The sequence below is a fragment of the Juglans microcarpa x Juglans regia genome, chromosome 2S (genome assembly GCF_004785595.1).
Source record: "Juglans microcarpa x Juglans regia isolate MS1-56 chromosome 2S, Jm3101_v1.0, whole genome shotgun sequence".
NCBI lineage: Eukaryota > Viridiplantae > Streptophyta > Magnoliopsida > Fagales > Juglandaceae > Juglans > Juglans microcarpa x Juglans regia.
The window spans coordinates 31956247-31972354 of NC_054597.1; the positions used below are offsets into that span (position 1 = coordinate 31956247).

The following is a 16108-nucleotide window of genomic DNA, read 5'->3' on the forward strand; positions in this document are numbered from 1 at the left end:
CTAACTGTCCATATCAATTTTTATGATAAATTGCATCCAGAACCTCCAGAAGAAATCCTAGGTTGTTTCCCACTAGGAAGGATCTTTGAAATCCTTGGGTCCCCTTGTCGTCAAGATTTTTATTGCACTCTTTCTCTCATGATTTAACAAGGGGTTATAACTTGTGTGTTAATGACAAAGATTGTTGTCGTTTGTCGAGTTTAGCATTGGTGGTGAACTCTGTGTCCCTACAAATATTCAAGATCACGATGAATGGTACTGATTAACTTTGTTGTCTGTACATCTCACACTAAGCACTGTCAAGTCATTGAGTCTGCACGCTCAGTATGATGAGTAAAATCTCAATCCATGCTATATTAGCATGGAAAAGTTGTCTTGGATTGTTGAACAGAACGTCTCGTCTCGTCTCTTCTCAACTCATCTCGTCTCTTCTTAACTCATCTCATTTCAAATCCAAACACAGCATAAGTTTCCATGCATTATGAAGGATACAATTTCCATTGCTTTCATAATGTAGTCCATTGTCTCCAATCTCAATCACAGCCAAGCAAAATGGGAACACTACCAACTGTTCATTTCCATGCCCATTTGGAAATGACCCTCGGCATATTTTCTTTGCTTTCATAATGTCAGTCTAATATAACTCCATTATTATATCGGGTTGCAAAGAATATTGCTTAATTTCAAATTTACATAAACAGATCGCCAGCAAACAAACTCTTCAGTTGTTTCTAAATTGTGAAAACCAGCAGAGAGGAACGAAAAAACACAGCCAAAAACTTTACAACAGACATTCAAGGAACATTGCGGATGTATATAAAACCAAAACCACTATTATACATTTCTTTTTTCTCTTCTTTTCTTTTCACCCACAGCGGTGTTGTCACCAGACAATTACCCCAAATCTTATACTGTGTGACATGCATAAGAATCGTGCATGACCGAATGCGATACACGTGCGGAAGATGCTGATAGTATGCATAAACAAAATGCACGGGTGGCTTCATAAATCTTGGGGGAGAGAGATTCACTGAAGCGATGATAATACACCCCACTGGTGTAGAAAACCCTCCCCAGTGGTGACTTCTAGGGCCAATAGCACAAGCACTGCCAGCATAGCTGCCCTTCCATTCCAAGTTTCTGCACTTCTTGTCCAACCCCATTCCCACATTGTAACAGGTGGTGGTAGCTCCCTGCGTTGTGAATCATATGCTGCCAATAATTCTTCTACACTGCCAAGGGGAACCAAAGACTGCCAAAAACACAAACCTCAATTCGGACAGACCAGACAAAGTGACACAAAAGGCAAGCATTATAATAAAGCTGAACAAAATAGATAATACTGGTAGGATTGTCCCAGGATGGGTTGTCTGTAACTTATCAGCAAAATTTACTTGTATACCTAACTGGAACTTATGAAGGGAGACCTAGATTTGACTTTGTTCTTCAAAAGACAACATTGACATGTTTAGATGGATTGCCATGGAAATGAGGATGGCACAAGAGTTGACCCATTCACACTTAAGATCACCTTGACAAACGAGGGAGATGCATTAAATGAAATCCATTCAGAAAACAAGTCAAGGGGGAGCTGTCAAAGGCATGCTTGTTTCGATGAAGGGAAGTCAAGGCTATTCCAACGAGAATTTAAACAAACAGGTTCATGTCACAAATCACCAACCAAATAAGCATCCATACAAGGGGTAGAAGACCACAATTACCATCACTTATTTCAAATCAAGAATAGTCTCGCCAATATAAATACTCCACTAATTGTCTGTCATAAAGTCCGTCGTTTATTGCTTAAGGTTTCCAAAAATCCTTGATCACGTTACTAATCTCTAGACATGAGCAGTTATCCTGTCCCATACACTGTAGAAAATTAAAAGGATCGCTCCTTGGGCAGGTGGACTTAAAGATTTGACAGCCGTTAGATTCATACAGTCAATATGATGTACTATAAAATGGACAAAAGCAACTGATACTTTCTATTGTATTTCCTTCAGCGAAACCTTTTTTTTTTTTTTTTTTTTGATAAGTAAGAAGTAAGTTTCATTGATATGAATGAAAATAGCATAGCCCATGTACATAGGGAGTATACAAAAGAAAATGCCTAAATACATTTCCTTCAGCAATGCTTAGAAAAGCATTCCAACGCCTAAGACCTAGAAACTTCTGTCTAACATTTGAATGCTCATTTTTTCAATGGCATGCATCATCAAAAGAAAGGCCAACTTTTTCTAGACTTGGCAGTAGACTGACTTATGGTCTTCACTCTTTTGCTCTTTCAGATCCCCTGTGATATGTGCACTACACATGCACACAAGAAATAAAGAAGCGAAAAGAAACCATGCCTGGATAATCCATTCCATCTTTAGGATAATCCTGCTATTTACTAACTCTACATCATTTACTTTCTCCAAAACAGAAGGAAAGAAAAATAATCTGGATTTTTTTTTTTTTTTTTGATAGGTAATAATCTGGATTTTTTTTTACCATGAAAAGTGAAGTTTTAGACTCAAGACTGCACCAAAGTTTATTGTTCTAGTATCTACTCCAAACAGTAAATATCGATTCATCTCCAATATAAAGGTACCTGTCGAGCTTCGAGGTTTGAGACTGCCATAGCTCCAACATATGGGAGACTCTCAATCACAGCATCAGCCAAATCAGATATGAAGGTCGGTTCACAACCTAGGGCAGGAACACGCCCCATGTTTTTATACCAGACTTTAGAGCTAATTCTTTATACTCAACATCAATTTCTTCCAGAGTTTCAATGTGCTCACTGACAAAGCTGTTAATCAAGCATAAAAGTCTTAATGACAGAGCAACACACGTATTGAAAGAATTAATGGTAGAACAATATGCGGTGTTTGTGTGTGTTAGAGAGACAGACAGAGAGTTAATGACAGACCAACAAGAAGTAATTTATTTTATCAGTAACAACATGAAGTAAATGTACATGAAGCATAAAGTATTGAAAGAATGATGATGACAGACATTACCTAATAGGGACCGCCAACAAACTTTTCACTCCTTTTTGCCCAAGTTCAATTATTGTCTCATCCGTATAGGGTTTCAACCATTCTACAGGTCCAACTCTGCTCTGCAAAAAATTGACTATGAAATGAGTTCCACAATGGTATCATGGGTATATGCAAAAAGGCTCACTGGACAACCTATACGCTCACTGAACAACAATAAAGTTCCTAAATACTAGTATCAATTCAGATGACAAAGTATTTCATTGTGTGGATTGCTTTCAAAACTCATCAATTCTAATTTTCAGGGTTTTATAGCTCTTTTCCCCTTTGCTTGTTGAGTGAATTCATCTATGCTTCCTGTATACCAGGATAATATCCCTCTCCATTTTAACAAAATATATCTTTACTCGTAAAAACATTAAAAAAAAACCATCATATTTAACAAAAAATCAGAATCTACTTTCATATATAATTTTGAAAGCTGGGGGAGCTATGCTTTTGCTCACTCACATCATCCACTCCCATATTATGTTAGTAATGAAGCTTTAAAATATATATATATATATATATAATTAAGAAAAGCTTTTAAACGAAAAATAATGTATCTTATTAAGTTATTAATTTCTATTCAAAGTTAGTATAATCTTTTAGTTCACCTGATACCCTGTCATTTTTATTTTGTAGCCAATAGATCCATAAAGTCATGGAATTTTAGAGGAAGTTAATTTATGACTCATTATAGTCATAGTTACTTTGACATACATAAAGAGCTATTAATCCCTCTCTCCACTCAATCAAAGTTTGTGGGCTTTAAAATAAATAACAATAAAATAAAAGAAGGGGAAAGAAGATTAATATGTTCAACCAAATTTTAAAGATCAAAATGTGCAAAGTTTCCATTTATTATATAATGATTCAATGTATGTAACTAATTTAGATAAATAGAATTTTTAATTTAGTAAATTTAGTAATTCCCGCAGAATCATGTGGATTTACGATTAGTCTCTTATAATCTCCAAAGCCTTGTAATAGGAGGGTAAGAATCCCTTCAGTATAAACAAAAGATGTTAAAAACAAGATAAAACATAAGCCCGCTAAACCAGGTTTCTTGGATCATATAAGTTAATCAATATTCAATACCAATCTTTCAACCAACTTCTCATTGAAACTTCTTGACAGAGAACTTCAGCCATATATTATTTAAGAGACCTATTTATCAAACCAAGACTAGGTTATATGAATGAAAAATTCTACTCATCATCCTCACACCACACACGACACATTATTATTTTGTTTTTTTTCTCTTACCAAATGTGTGGTGTATGGATAATGCGTAGAAGAAATCAATTAGTTTATGAAGAATAAAACCAAAAACTATTAAAAATAAATAAAATAAATGTGGTGTGTGGTATGTGGTGTGCGGGGATGATGAGTAGTAAAGCTCTATATGAATTAGCAACAAGAGTACAAACTACTACGGTTGTTACCCTAACAAAAGTACCTGATAAGCAAGAGTGCAAGCATTAGTTATCTTCCTCTTTTTCAATTCTTCCATTATCAAATCCACACATTCCTCCATCTCGGCCTTATATGGATCACCAGCCTCTTCCACATATGCGAGTGGCACCCCATGTGCACTAAAGAATATCATAACCTAAAATGCATATTTTCAATTAGACTGGGTGTCATATGTACCAGAATAGTAAAACAAGCGATGGAGCATATGGTTTAGTTCAATGCAGAGTGAAGAAATGTTTGGACAGAAAAAAATGACCAAATTCAACAATAAAGTATTTTTTTGTAGGTAATCAAGAAGTTTTATTCATAAAAGTAAGCAAAGCCCAAGTACACAGGGAATATACATGATAATAAATTCAACAAGAAAGTATTAAAAGCATTTAAAGATGAGCAACCTGTTCAAGGCAGTCAAAATTTCTTAACTCCTTTTCAATCAAATCTGCCATGGCTTTTATGTACCCTTTGCGCTGGTACCATGAAGGTATTACTGTGTGCTGCATGTTGACTAAGTATTCATCCTCCCTGATGAACAAAATAATTATTTGTCAGCTCAATTGATATTATATTATCTTTTTGGGTTACTATAGTATAATAGCAGCAAGTGTTTGGTAATCACCGGAATATACTCTCCAAGAGTCGGAGGCTAGAACCACTGGTTGATATTGAAAATTGTGGATACAGCGGAAGGACAACAAGCTTTGTAATCCCATCTCTTTTTATCTACAGAATTATTTAAAAAAAAAAATCAATAGCCAGATCCATCTTTTCATTCCTACAGAAAATTTAGGAATACACAGATAGCATTATCCTTCATGGCTTACTAGGAGAGACTCTAACATTTGGTATCTTGAGGACTTTTGGGATGGCTTCAGACCTGCCTGGGAAGCATGGATTATAGAGTGAGCCATGTGTTTCGTGAAGGAAATATTGTGGCTGACTTTTTAGCCAAGCAGGGAGCAGAGGGTGTTAACATGGACTAGATTGAAGACAGAGATCCTTTGCCCAATAAGCTGAGAGGTCTTCTTCGCATGGACAGAATCGGAATTCCTTATTTGCGTATTTCGTAGTGTGGTACTTGTTAAATTGCACCTGTTTTTCTTATTCTTATTCTTTTTGGTGTGAGCTGACGTTTACCTGCAAGATTTTTTTCCTTCTTGTTCTCAAGGTTTTCTTTATTGTTAATTGACCTGTAAACAATGGAGATTTGACTTTTGTTGCCTTATTTTAGGTTTTCTTGGATGCTTGGATTTTGGTCCTTTATGATTATCAATAACCCCCAGGTGTCTACCTGTAACCACGGTTTTCCTCTGCCACAAGTGAGGGCTATTAATAAATTTGGGGTACCGTCCTCTTCTTAAAAAGAAAAAAAAGAAAAAAAGATAGAATTATCCTCTGAAAGCACAAAATTTCTTTGACCATTGACATCTTCAGAAAAGATAAATCATGCAGCGTTCTCCTCTAAAATAAGTAGTAGACATAGAATCTTATTACCAATAAAAAAGAAAAAGTAGTAAAAGAGTACCATGAAAATAGATGCAGGGACGGTGGCATTTAAGTGTATCAAGCAATAAGTTCGAAAACTGATGTTAGAGCCCACCAGATACCTGTTCAATAGCTTCTTCAGTAAATGGATGCCAATAACGCATACCAACATACACATCAGCTGGGACATTCTTTTCCCAAAGGAAGTTCCTCAACTCTTCAGCCTGAACATATAGAAGGACAGCCAGTGAAATAGACAAGGATGAGCTCAAATTTTCAGCAAAAGGAGAAATTCCTAAGAACCAAAGTATATAAATACAAGCCTGTAGCATGCAAAAACCTTCACAACCATCAGCCAACATTAAAGGTTAAGTTAAATTAGTATAAACTGGTAACTTTCTATGAGCTTTTACAAGCTCGATAGCTTCAATAAATTACTGTGCTTTTTTCAATGGAGTCCAGATCTGGGAAAACATACCAATTTTAGCAATAAAAAATTCGAAAGTCAAAGACAAAAGTCCTATGAGATACTCCATACCTATCTAGGATCTCACTACTGATGTAAAATGAACAAAAGAGATCATAATTTTACATTTGGAACATTTCTGCTGCATTCTGTTTTATGCTGACATCCCATAACCAGAGAGTTCATACTAGAAGCCTGAAACAGAGGATTTTTTATTGCTTGATTTTGTCTTCACATATGAACCCTTCTGACGCCCATTTGCATTACTATAAAATACCTCATACGTAAAAGCTCATGCTGTAATTGTTATTCGACTAATACTAGAGATCCACCAGAGATCAATGCGTCGCTGAGTTCATCTCTACTGGATGATGTTTTGAGGCATCCATCCGTTAGCAGTATGACAGTGAGAGGGGGGCAAACATTTTCTTCCATTTTTTCAATATTATTGATTAGCGAAATCACTATACATGTTATGTAAAATTAACAACTAAGCTCTTGTAAAAAAAGCTAAACAAATAAGCTCTAGAAAAAATATATAATAAAATATTAGCTACTAAAAAAGTTTGAATCAAGGTTAACAGAAAAATCATGCCTGGGCATCTGTTATCCGTCGAAGAGGGGAACCACCACCAATTGAGGCATAGCCTTCTTTGCTCTTGGGAGCCCGGAGAACAGATATGAATTGTGCCAAGGGCTTTTGAAGAAAACGAAACAGCCTTGGTAGTCGTATAATATCCTGTCCAATAGAATGAAGGCAAATGAATACAGCACCATTGATGGTAAAATGAACGTCCAACTCCAAGGTCCTTTTCACCCCAGGAAAAAATAAGAAAAAGTATCAATTAAAGTTGATAGTTTAATCCCAAACCCACGACTGCTGTAAAAATCCCACAACCTAATTGTGGTGCTAACATTAACACTATCACAAAATTGTTGCCACTGCTCTCTACATTGGATGTAGTGTCAAAATCCTTTATCCTACATTTAAAAAAAAAGTGCCCGTTGAGCATGTATATGCAGAAAAAAAAAGGAACAAAAAAAAAAAAAAAAAAAAAGAATTCAGAAGAAAAAAGAATGTTCCATATGGCAAGACATATGCCTGCAAAAATATCTGTCTATCAAAGCATAACTTTAAGATTTTATTTCCCACCATTAGATAGCTATCTTCACTCCTAAATAAAAAATATCTGGTACCTAAAGGAATTCATAAAATTATGTGACAGATGTTATTACTTGATTCCAAGATGATAACAAAAAATAAAATTTATTTCAAATTTTGCAAGATATATATATATATATAAACACGCACCCATGCACATTCATTATTCAGCAACAAAATAGACCATTCCATATATATCTTCCAATTTCATTTGTGAAAGACAAACAACAGATAACTAAATCTAGTAATTAACCCATCTAATAAAGAAAAATTGATGAATCAAATTAAATATAATGGTAAATTATAAAAAAAAAAAGGTATAATGGTCAATAATATACTTGACAAGGAGCATCCCCTTAGTGTTCGATCAAGGCAAAACATCAAAACAGAAATGAATAAAATAAATAGAGAATAAATGATGCAAACTTACAATAGCAAATAATAAAATACCATTTGAGATACATTAAACAGGAAAGTGAGAGCTCATTACCGGGTCAGCAAACAGGTTAAACAAGAAAGGCTGCACATCTTCCAGAGTCTCGGGACCTCCAAGGTTCAGCAACAAGACTCCAATCTTATCATCACCAACAATAGGTGCATTGGAGACATCTTGACTTTTTGATGTCATTTGTGCTCCCGGTGGCAACAAAGACTTCTTTAGAGATTGCTTAGGAAATAAAGATTGTGTTTCAGACCATCCGGAAGAAACTCTTGCAACCATGCAATGTTTTGAAAGATAAGAATTATGGCAAGCCTCCATATAGACCCCAGAGCATTGATATGTCCTTTGGGAGGTGCATATTGCCTGTGGCAACAGCCTATGAAAGCAAAGAACATAAAAAATATATAATAGTTGATTTACTGTATCAATCCTTGCATATGATTCTAAAACATTTGTTTATTAATTGAATATACAACGGAATTTATCTATAGAAATGCAGTAGCAGAACACCATTATTTTTAGGTGTTACAAGAGAATGCAGTGACATGTTTTAGCAATGGTAAATGAGCATGATTAATGAAAACCTTAAAAATAATATTAAAAAACTTTTACAATATGAGAGAGAGCATAAACGAAGGAAAGATATTGTTTTAATGAGAAGGAATCCTAGAGACCGTGCAAACGCAACAAGTCTTTAACCTGGTTAAATCCCGGACCTGTGTAACACGTCCCCGAAACATCGATCAGGTAAATCATCAGCTTTTTACGGATGGGACATGAACCTAGAAATCGTTTGCACCCAAGGGTTCAAACCTTAGACCTAGAGGGAGCATACCACCAAGACCAAGGCCCTTACCACTTGAGCCAACCCCTAGGGATTAAAAACGAAGGAAAGATATTAGAACCTTTGGTAATTTAATACTTCAACATAATAAGGATAAACAGTGCAAGCTATTGCACAAATTGTGACCATTCGGAATGCAAAATTTATGCATTGACAGTCTAATACAAAGACATTTGGCCTTTGGGGATAGTTTATTCATTTTTAGTTACTACCAACTCCCATACACAATCTAGAGTTATCAAAGCAGTAGGTCTTCCATGATCATCTCTCCATGTATTGGGGGGAGGGGGATGTGGTGGAGGGAAGCCAAGGGGGTTCCCAATAGAATCATTCATATTATAAGGAAATATATCCTCTCACAACCCATTTTCCCCCAGATGGACTACCTCTCCCTCTGTTTACTTTTCACACGCCTTTTCTCTCAAACCAGACAAAGCAAAGAGTTTATATGTCCTTGATTTTCCTTTATCACTTTTCTATCCTTCAATTTCTCCTTCAAATATAATGGCTGTAAGTACATGGTCCAAAATGGCACATAAAGATTGGAATCTTGCAGACAAATAGTTCCAGTTTGAAACTCACATTGCCTACTTCACAACAAGCATCGGAAATTCATAAAACAATTACAAGGCAAACGTTTTAGACCTCTGAGGCTCAGCCGTTCAGAGATATATTAGACTAGCAACCTCAGGCAGAAAGATATGGAAGACAAGTCATTCAGCTTTCAACTTCTGACAAATGCATTGCATTAAGATGGTGGAAACTGAAACCGCACTTTACAAAAAAAATAAGCTAGTAACATTCTCTAGATTTAATAGCCAGTTGCTAACTAAATGAAAGCGTCTGTTTTTCTACTTCGTTTCCCATATTTTCCTTCTCTCTTGGGCTTCACCTTCAATTACAGGAATAACAGGCCATTCCTCGCATTTGATATATCAATCACTGTGCAAAAATTCAAAATTACAATATATTTTTGTATAAATAAATAGAACCACAATAAAGAAAGAGCCAACACATAAAGTTGCGAAAACGAAGCAAATATTATGGTGCAATGTATATCTACATGCAACCATGCGTGAAACCATAGATGCTCAAATATATGTAGTCCTCAAAAACAAAAAAGAAAGAGAGTTTCTGAAACTTTACAGTGGGAATTTAGAATCGCGAGAAGCAGAGGTGAGGCAAGGAGGACGAAGAAACGCAGAGGGTGAAGACGAAGAAGAACACGGACTTTGAATGAGACCCTTCATATTCATCTAGATAAGAGTACCACCAGTTCTCTATCGAAGTCCTGAAATCAAAACCCACTAAACCCACCACGCAAAATGAGCCTAAACCACAAATCAAGCATCGGCATCAAAACCGAAAAAAAAAAGCAGAAAAAAGAAGGGAAAAAAAAACCCAAGACTCACCAATACGTCGTGCAGCGAATGGTAGCTGAGGAAGAGCATGTGAAGAAGTAATGGAGATGGATGAAGAAGCTTACGCGTCTACTTGTGGTTCATTGCAGAGACAGAGGCACTACTCCATGGTAATAGTAAGCCGATGGAGGGCCACAGCCACACGAAGACAAATGAATAGGAGCCCACGCCACCTTATCTGCCTCTTTTATCTTTTTCTTTTTTTTCCTTGTTTTTCCAAAGCCAAGAAAAGGGTCGGGGGTACATTTTAAGAAAAATTATTCACATCAATCTATTATTAACCATAGCCGCAGCATATCTAATGTGTTGAATAAAAAAAGAATCATATAAACTGTGTAGAGAATGCAATTGATGTATAGCTGGGCTTATATTTTAAACTTAGAAATGCAGTTTATAATTGTAGAGTACGTCAGTGTCGTGTAAATATTTTTAGAAAAAATAAATAAATATAAAATTTACATGAAAAGAAAATTAAGTTTATAATAGTGGACTTCATTTTTTTTCAAAATAATTTCATAAGACTTATGCACTTCACGACTTTATGTAACATTATTATTATTTTTTAATCCCAGCAACTATTACTTTCAACTATTATTTTATTTTTTAAGCTAAAATTATTCACTATTTAATTACCGGAGATATAGATTAGATGATGCTCTTTTTATATCATATTTTTAAAATAATTATAATTTTTTAATAATACAATATAGAATTTATACAATTATAAGATATACAAATCTTACTCATTTCTCTTTATTGTCTTTCAAAATAAGTATACAGAATTTATACACTTTCAAACTGTATTTGGTATTCCTCGTGAAACTCATAGAGCAGCTTAGGGATGGGCTCTGATTCTGACGGAGTCGGAAAGCCTACCTCCGACTCCAACAAAAGTCAGAAGTATTTTCGGACTCCGACTCCAATAGGAGTCGGATTTAGACTCCAATCGAAGTTCAAAGTTGGCGATTGGAGCTCTGATCGGAGTTAGGCCAGCCCAAGGCCCAATCCCTATTTGGGCTCCCCATTTCCAAAAAAAAAAATTGTTAAAAAAAATTGAAAAAAAAAAAAACTAAAAATCACCAACAGTCCAGTAGACTTCCCATTTCTAAAACTATTATTAAAAAATTAAAAAAACATAAATACAATGAGTAAATTACATACATTACAAAACCAAAGAGAAAAAAAATACACAATCACAACCAACTCTAACCAACTTCATCAAAGTTCTCAACCAATTTATAATGTAATAATGTATCAAAATAAAACAAAAAAAACTAGAATTTACAATAATTATCAGCACCATCTGCCTCCAATTCCAAGCATTCTACATTGTTTTGGAAATTAAAAAAAGTTAGACATTACACTACTTAGCCAAATTAAACATACTAACAGTAAAGTGCCTCACATGAAAGTTAATGATACACTGGAATGTTTGAACTCCATCCCATGGTGTGTCCATCTCATTCATTTGCATTTATTTTGGAGTTCACAACTAAGCCTACAATAACATAAAAATTATAACTTAAATCATTACAACATTAAAAATATGTAATTAATTATTTAAAAATGAAGGCTAAAAGCATAAAGTCACCCGATTCAAACCTATAGCTCTCGACATCATCAACAGTATCTAGTCTAATAGGTGTTGAACTTAGACAATTATGTGTGCAAATGAGGGCCTCCATGGTGGCCAGAGACAATGAACTCCGATAAACATCCAACACGCGATTTTTAGTGTTAAATGCCGACTCAGAGACAATCGTAGTAATATGAATGGCTAGCACATCCCGAGCTACTTGGGAAAGGACCGGAAACATGGTGGAATGAACCTTCCACCAAATTAAGATATGAAATGTATCACTAGGTGTGTCGACATCTTCCATAAAATAACGTTCAATCTCAGACTTACACTATATAGTATTTCTCAATGCTCAGATTTGATGCTACCTTCACATCAAAATAGTTGAGCCCCTTCCATGTGTGTGATCTAAGGAAGATGTTGAGCCGGTTGGTCGTGAGGAGCTACTACCTTGGCTTGAAAACTTATCACTGTTGTTGTAATAGCTATATAAGTGATCAATATTATTCTTCAGCAGTCTAATAAACTGATCAACCTTCCTATCACCAAGGACATTCCTAATCCAAAATTCTACAACAACCAACTTATATTATGATCAAGAATCGTAGCAAAAAATAATAATCTATTTATCTTTTCAACATCCTAATATTTATTGTAATTGGATTTCATCCGCATCATATTATTCATGAAAATGATAATGTCATCACAATTATGTTACAAGTGGTCATAAACTCGTTGTCACAAATTATATCCTATTTTATTGTCGTATTCTGCCTAAATCATTCTATTGTAGTGTTATTGACACTGGCATACAAAGTACTTTTGTAATCTTTCAATCTTTTATACAGTCATCCATCTTCTTTCCAATGGATGAACCCTTGTGATCTTCAATTTGTTTGAATCTAATAATCCGCTTATGCAATGTCCACTCACTGTCAATGAAGTGAGCTATGATACACATGTAGCTAAGATTTTGTATGGACATCCATGTATCAATCGTAATTGACACTCTCTGGACAGTGATAATAAACATCTCCTTCCTCTCGATCCTCTTCTTGGCGTGCTTCTTCAAACAATCTCCAATTACCGTATACCGTGAAGGCATGGAAAATTGAGGCTCACGACACTACACAAATCTACAGAAGCCTTTTCCCTCAACGGTGAGAAAATGCATCTCATCCGTAATGATCATTTTTGCAAGCAAATCCCTCAACATCTTCTCATTGTATTGAGGGATTGACAATTTCTTACTATGCGTACCATTAGTAGCGGTATAAGTTTCGTAATTGAGCTTCGTCTGATCATTGGCCACCAACCCTTTGTGTATCTTATACCACGGTAGTCATAAGATGTGCTATTAACATATAAGTGCTTTATTTCTTCAAATGACAACTACAAAGTTGCCCACAATAGTGGTATTTTACTTGCGAGTTCTCACGATTACCAGGAGTTTTGGTATTCATATTCAAGACCTTTTTTTATTAGGTCATGGTGGTCAACCGGCATCAATATCCAACTCCTCCTCATTAAGAATATCTGCATCTTCTATATCTATAAGTACTCGACTACTTGCACAAGAAGTAGCTGCTCCAGATGTGGGTTTAGGGGTGGAAGTACCTGTAGGTATAGAAATTGTAGCATCCCCTTGTGGACAATCGTCCTGAGTAGATGTAGCATCCATATCCATATCAACTGCGCTTAAAAAATAAATAAACAGCTAATAAAGACATGATACGAAAGTTTAAAAAAAAAAATTAAGAAGCAAACAAACAAGAAATTTAAAACCCCCAATTCGGAGAAAAACCTTTAAAAAGTTCAAATCCTAAAAATCAAAATTCCACAATAGGGCAACAAAATTAGGCAGCTCTCAAACAACAAAATGGATTGTATCATTAATTTAAATTTACAGTGAAGTCACAACAACAATAATCGAGAATTTCCAAAATTCTAGAACCCTAAAAAATCGAAATCAACACAAATCAAACAACAATTGCAAATCAAATTAAGAGGCCAAAATATACTTACGACGTTGTGACAATTGAATGGAAGTAGTCTATGGTGGGCCTGGGCTCGCAACGCCATCATGGCAACGACAAGAAGGTGTGGCACGGCTGATAGGCAGAGATAAATAGAAAGGAGAGAAGATTCACAGAAGAGTGAGGGGGAGAAGGGAGTCCTGCGTTTTGGACACATGATGTGCACAAACGACATCGTTCCACTTGAAAGATGTGAATGGAACAACATTATTTAGTTAACTTAGTTTCAAACAATCAAATGTAAAACGACGCCGTTTTACATTTGATTTTTTTTTTTTTTAAATCGGAGTTTGGAGCCCATATGGACTCGACTCTAACATAAAATTTCAGAGTCAATATGATTCCAACTATTCCGACTCCGTCAGAGTTGGAGCTAGAGCCGACAGAGGTTTTGCACAGCCATAGAGCGGGTGGGAGGAGGGGTTAAATACATTTTCAACTTAGTATTTTTGAAACCTATGTTTGCACAGGCCAAAAGATGTCACACGGTTAGCATAAATTTTCAACTATTATTTTATTTTTGTTAAGCTAAAATTATTCACGATTTAATATTGGAGATATAGATTAGATGATGCTCTTTTTGTATCATATTTTTAAAATAATTATTATTTTTTAGTAATGATTCGTATAGTTTTAGAATATGCAAACCTTACGCACTCCCGTTAAAAAAAAGTAGACAAATTTGAGATTCATATAAAAAAAATACCAGTGGGCTTCACTATTTTTTAAGAAGAGTATATAGAACTTGCACACCTTCAAATTGTATCTAAGAACTACTCATAGTAATATAACTATCAACTTAACTTCTTCCCCCAATTTTAATAATTTTGTAGTTGATAGTTTGGCACTTGTAGAGATAATGCCTACTTACTATAGTGATTAAACAAAGGGATAAAATGCATAGGAAAATGATAGGTACCCGACAAAGTGTACCTATCATTTGTACCGAATTGTTTATTTTTTTAGTATTTGTGTTTTTTGTTTTTTAGTATTCTTTTTTAAATACACAAAAAATTCTTTAAAAAAAGAGTTGTGTTAGGCTGCGGCCTAACTTTGATCGCTAGGCATGTTGCCTAAAACAAATGTGCGTTTTTTTTCTCATTTTTCTTTTTATATTTTTAAAAAAACAAAAAAATACTTAAATAAAATAAAAATTACTTTCTTAATCATTAAATAAAAATAAAAAATAAAAAAATATACAAACAGTTAAAGTGAAGGGACAAACTAGTATTTTCCTAAAAAAAAACACAATACACTTGTCGGTACCCAATTCGGTACCGACTCTCTCGGCAGGAGTAGCACTCCCCAAATGCATAACATACAGGAGACTCAATGGCCTAAGAATCGCACAATTCACGTGCTTGATTCTTCATGCAAGAAATGTGTTAAATTTAATTGAGTAAACAAATGCTAAAAAAACCATAATATGTATGTCTATAAAACAATAACTCATGCCAAAGTGAAAACCAAAGTCTAATAGGAGACAATTGAATAATAAAAATAGTCTAACAACAAGTGCAAGCAAGGAAAATAGTTCGAGAGCATGCACCACATAGATGTTTAGTCCAACCTTTTGATGGTCTAAAATGACCCACTAAAACCAGAACTCAAAATACTGCAAATTGTACTACTCGATCTTGTACCTGGCAACTCACACATAGATATTTAGGACCCATTTGGTTGTTGAGCTCAGTCTAATTTTAAACTGAATCTAACATTCAAACATTCAATTTTTAAATTACTAACTCATCTCAACTTAAAATATTCTTACACGTGGGACTCACGACCTTTTTCAACTTAATACATCTTTATACGTGAGACCCAAAACATTTTTTAATTTTCTATAAAAAGTATTAAATTCATTTTAATATCTAAACACACTTTAAACTCAATTTAGATGGGCTCCACATAACTCCCTCTACTACTCAACTCACTACTATTCATAAAAAAACTCAACTCAACTCAATTCAGCTCAACATCCAAATGCAACTTAAAAGGGAAGTAGGATGCTCAACAGGGAAGCAAAGTGCTCAGGACTTCATCGAGTAGCAAAGGTGGGAAGTGCTTGCAACTCGGTGAGGACAAATGAAGATTAGGGCATGCTTGGACACTATGATGATTCTCAAAACCTCTTATAGTTTTATTCACAAACATCATTCAAACACAAAATA

The 16108-nt window shown here is 34.9% G+C and overlaps 1 protein-coding gene across 1 annotated transcript; it reads right to left on the bottom strand.

Annotated features, from left to right (window-relative positions):
- Positions 1-637: 637 nt before the first annotated feature.
- Positions 638-10519, bottom strand: LOC121251960 (ferrochelatase-2, chloroplastic-like). The gene is given in 12 exon segments (XM_041151385.1): positions 638-1252; positions 2597-2709; positions 2712-2797; positions 3009-3109; positions 4489-4641; positions 4901-5027; positions 5122-5225; positions 6110-6211; positions 7049-7192; positions 8106-8433; positions 10048-10232; positions 10314-10519. Coding segments are annotated over 11 exon segments (1593 nt in total). The 5' UTR covers positions 10158-10232; positions 10314-10519; the 3' UTR covers positions 638-1027.
- Between the last annotated feature and the right edge of the window lie 5589 nt (positions 10520-16108).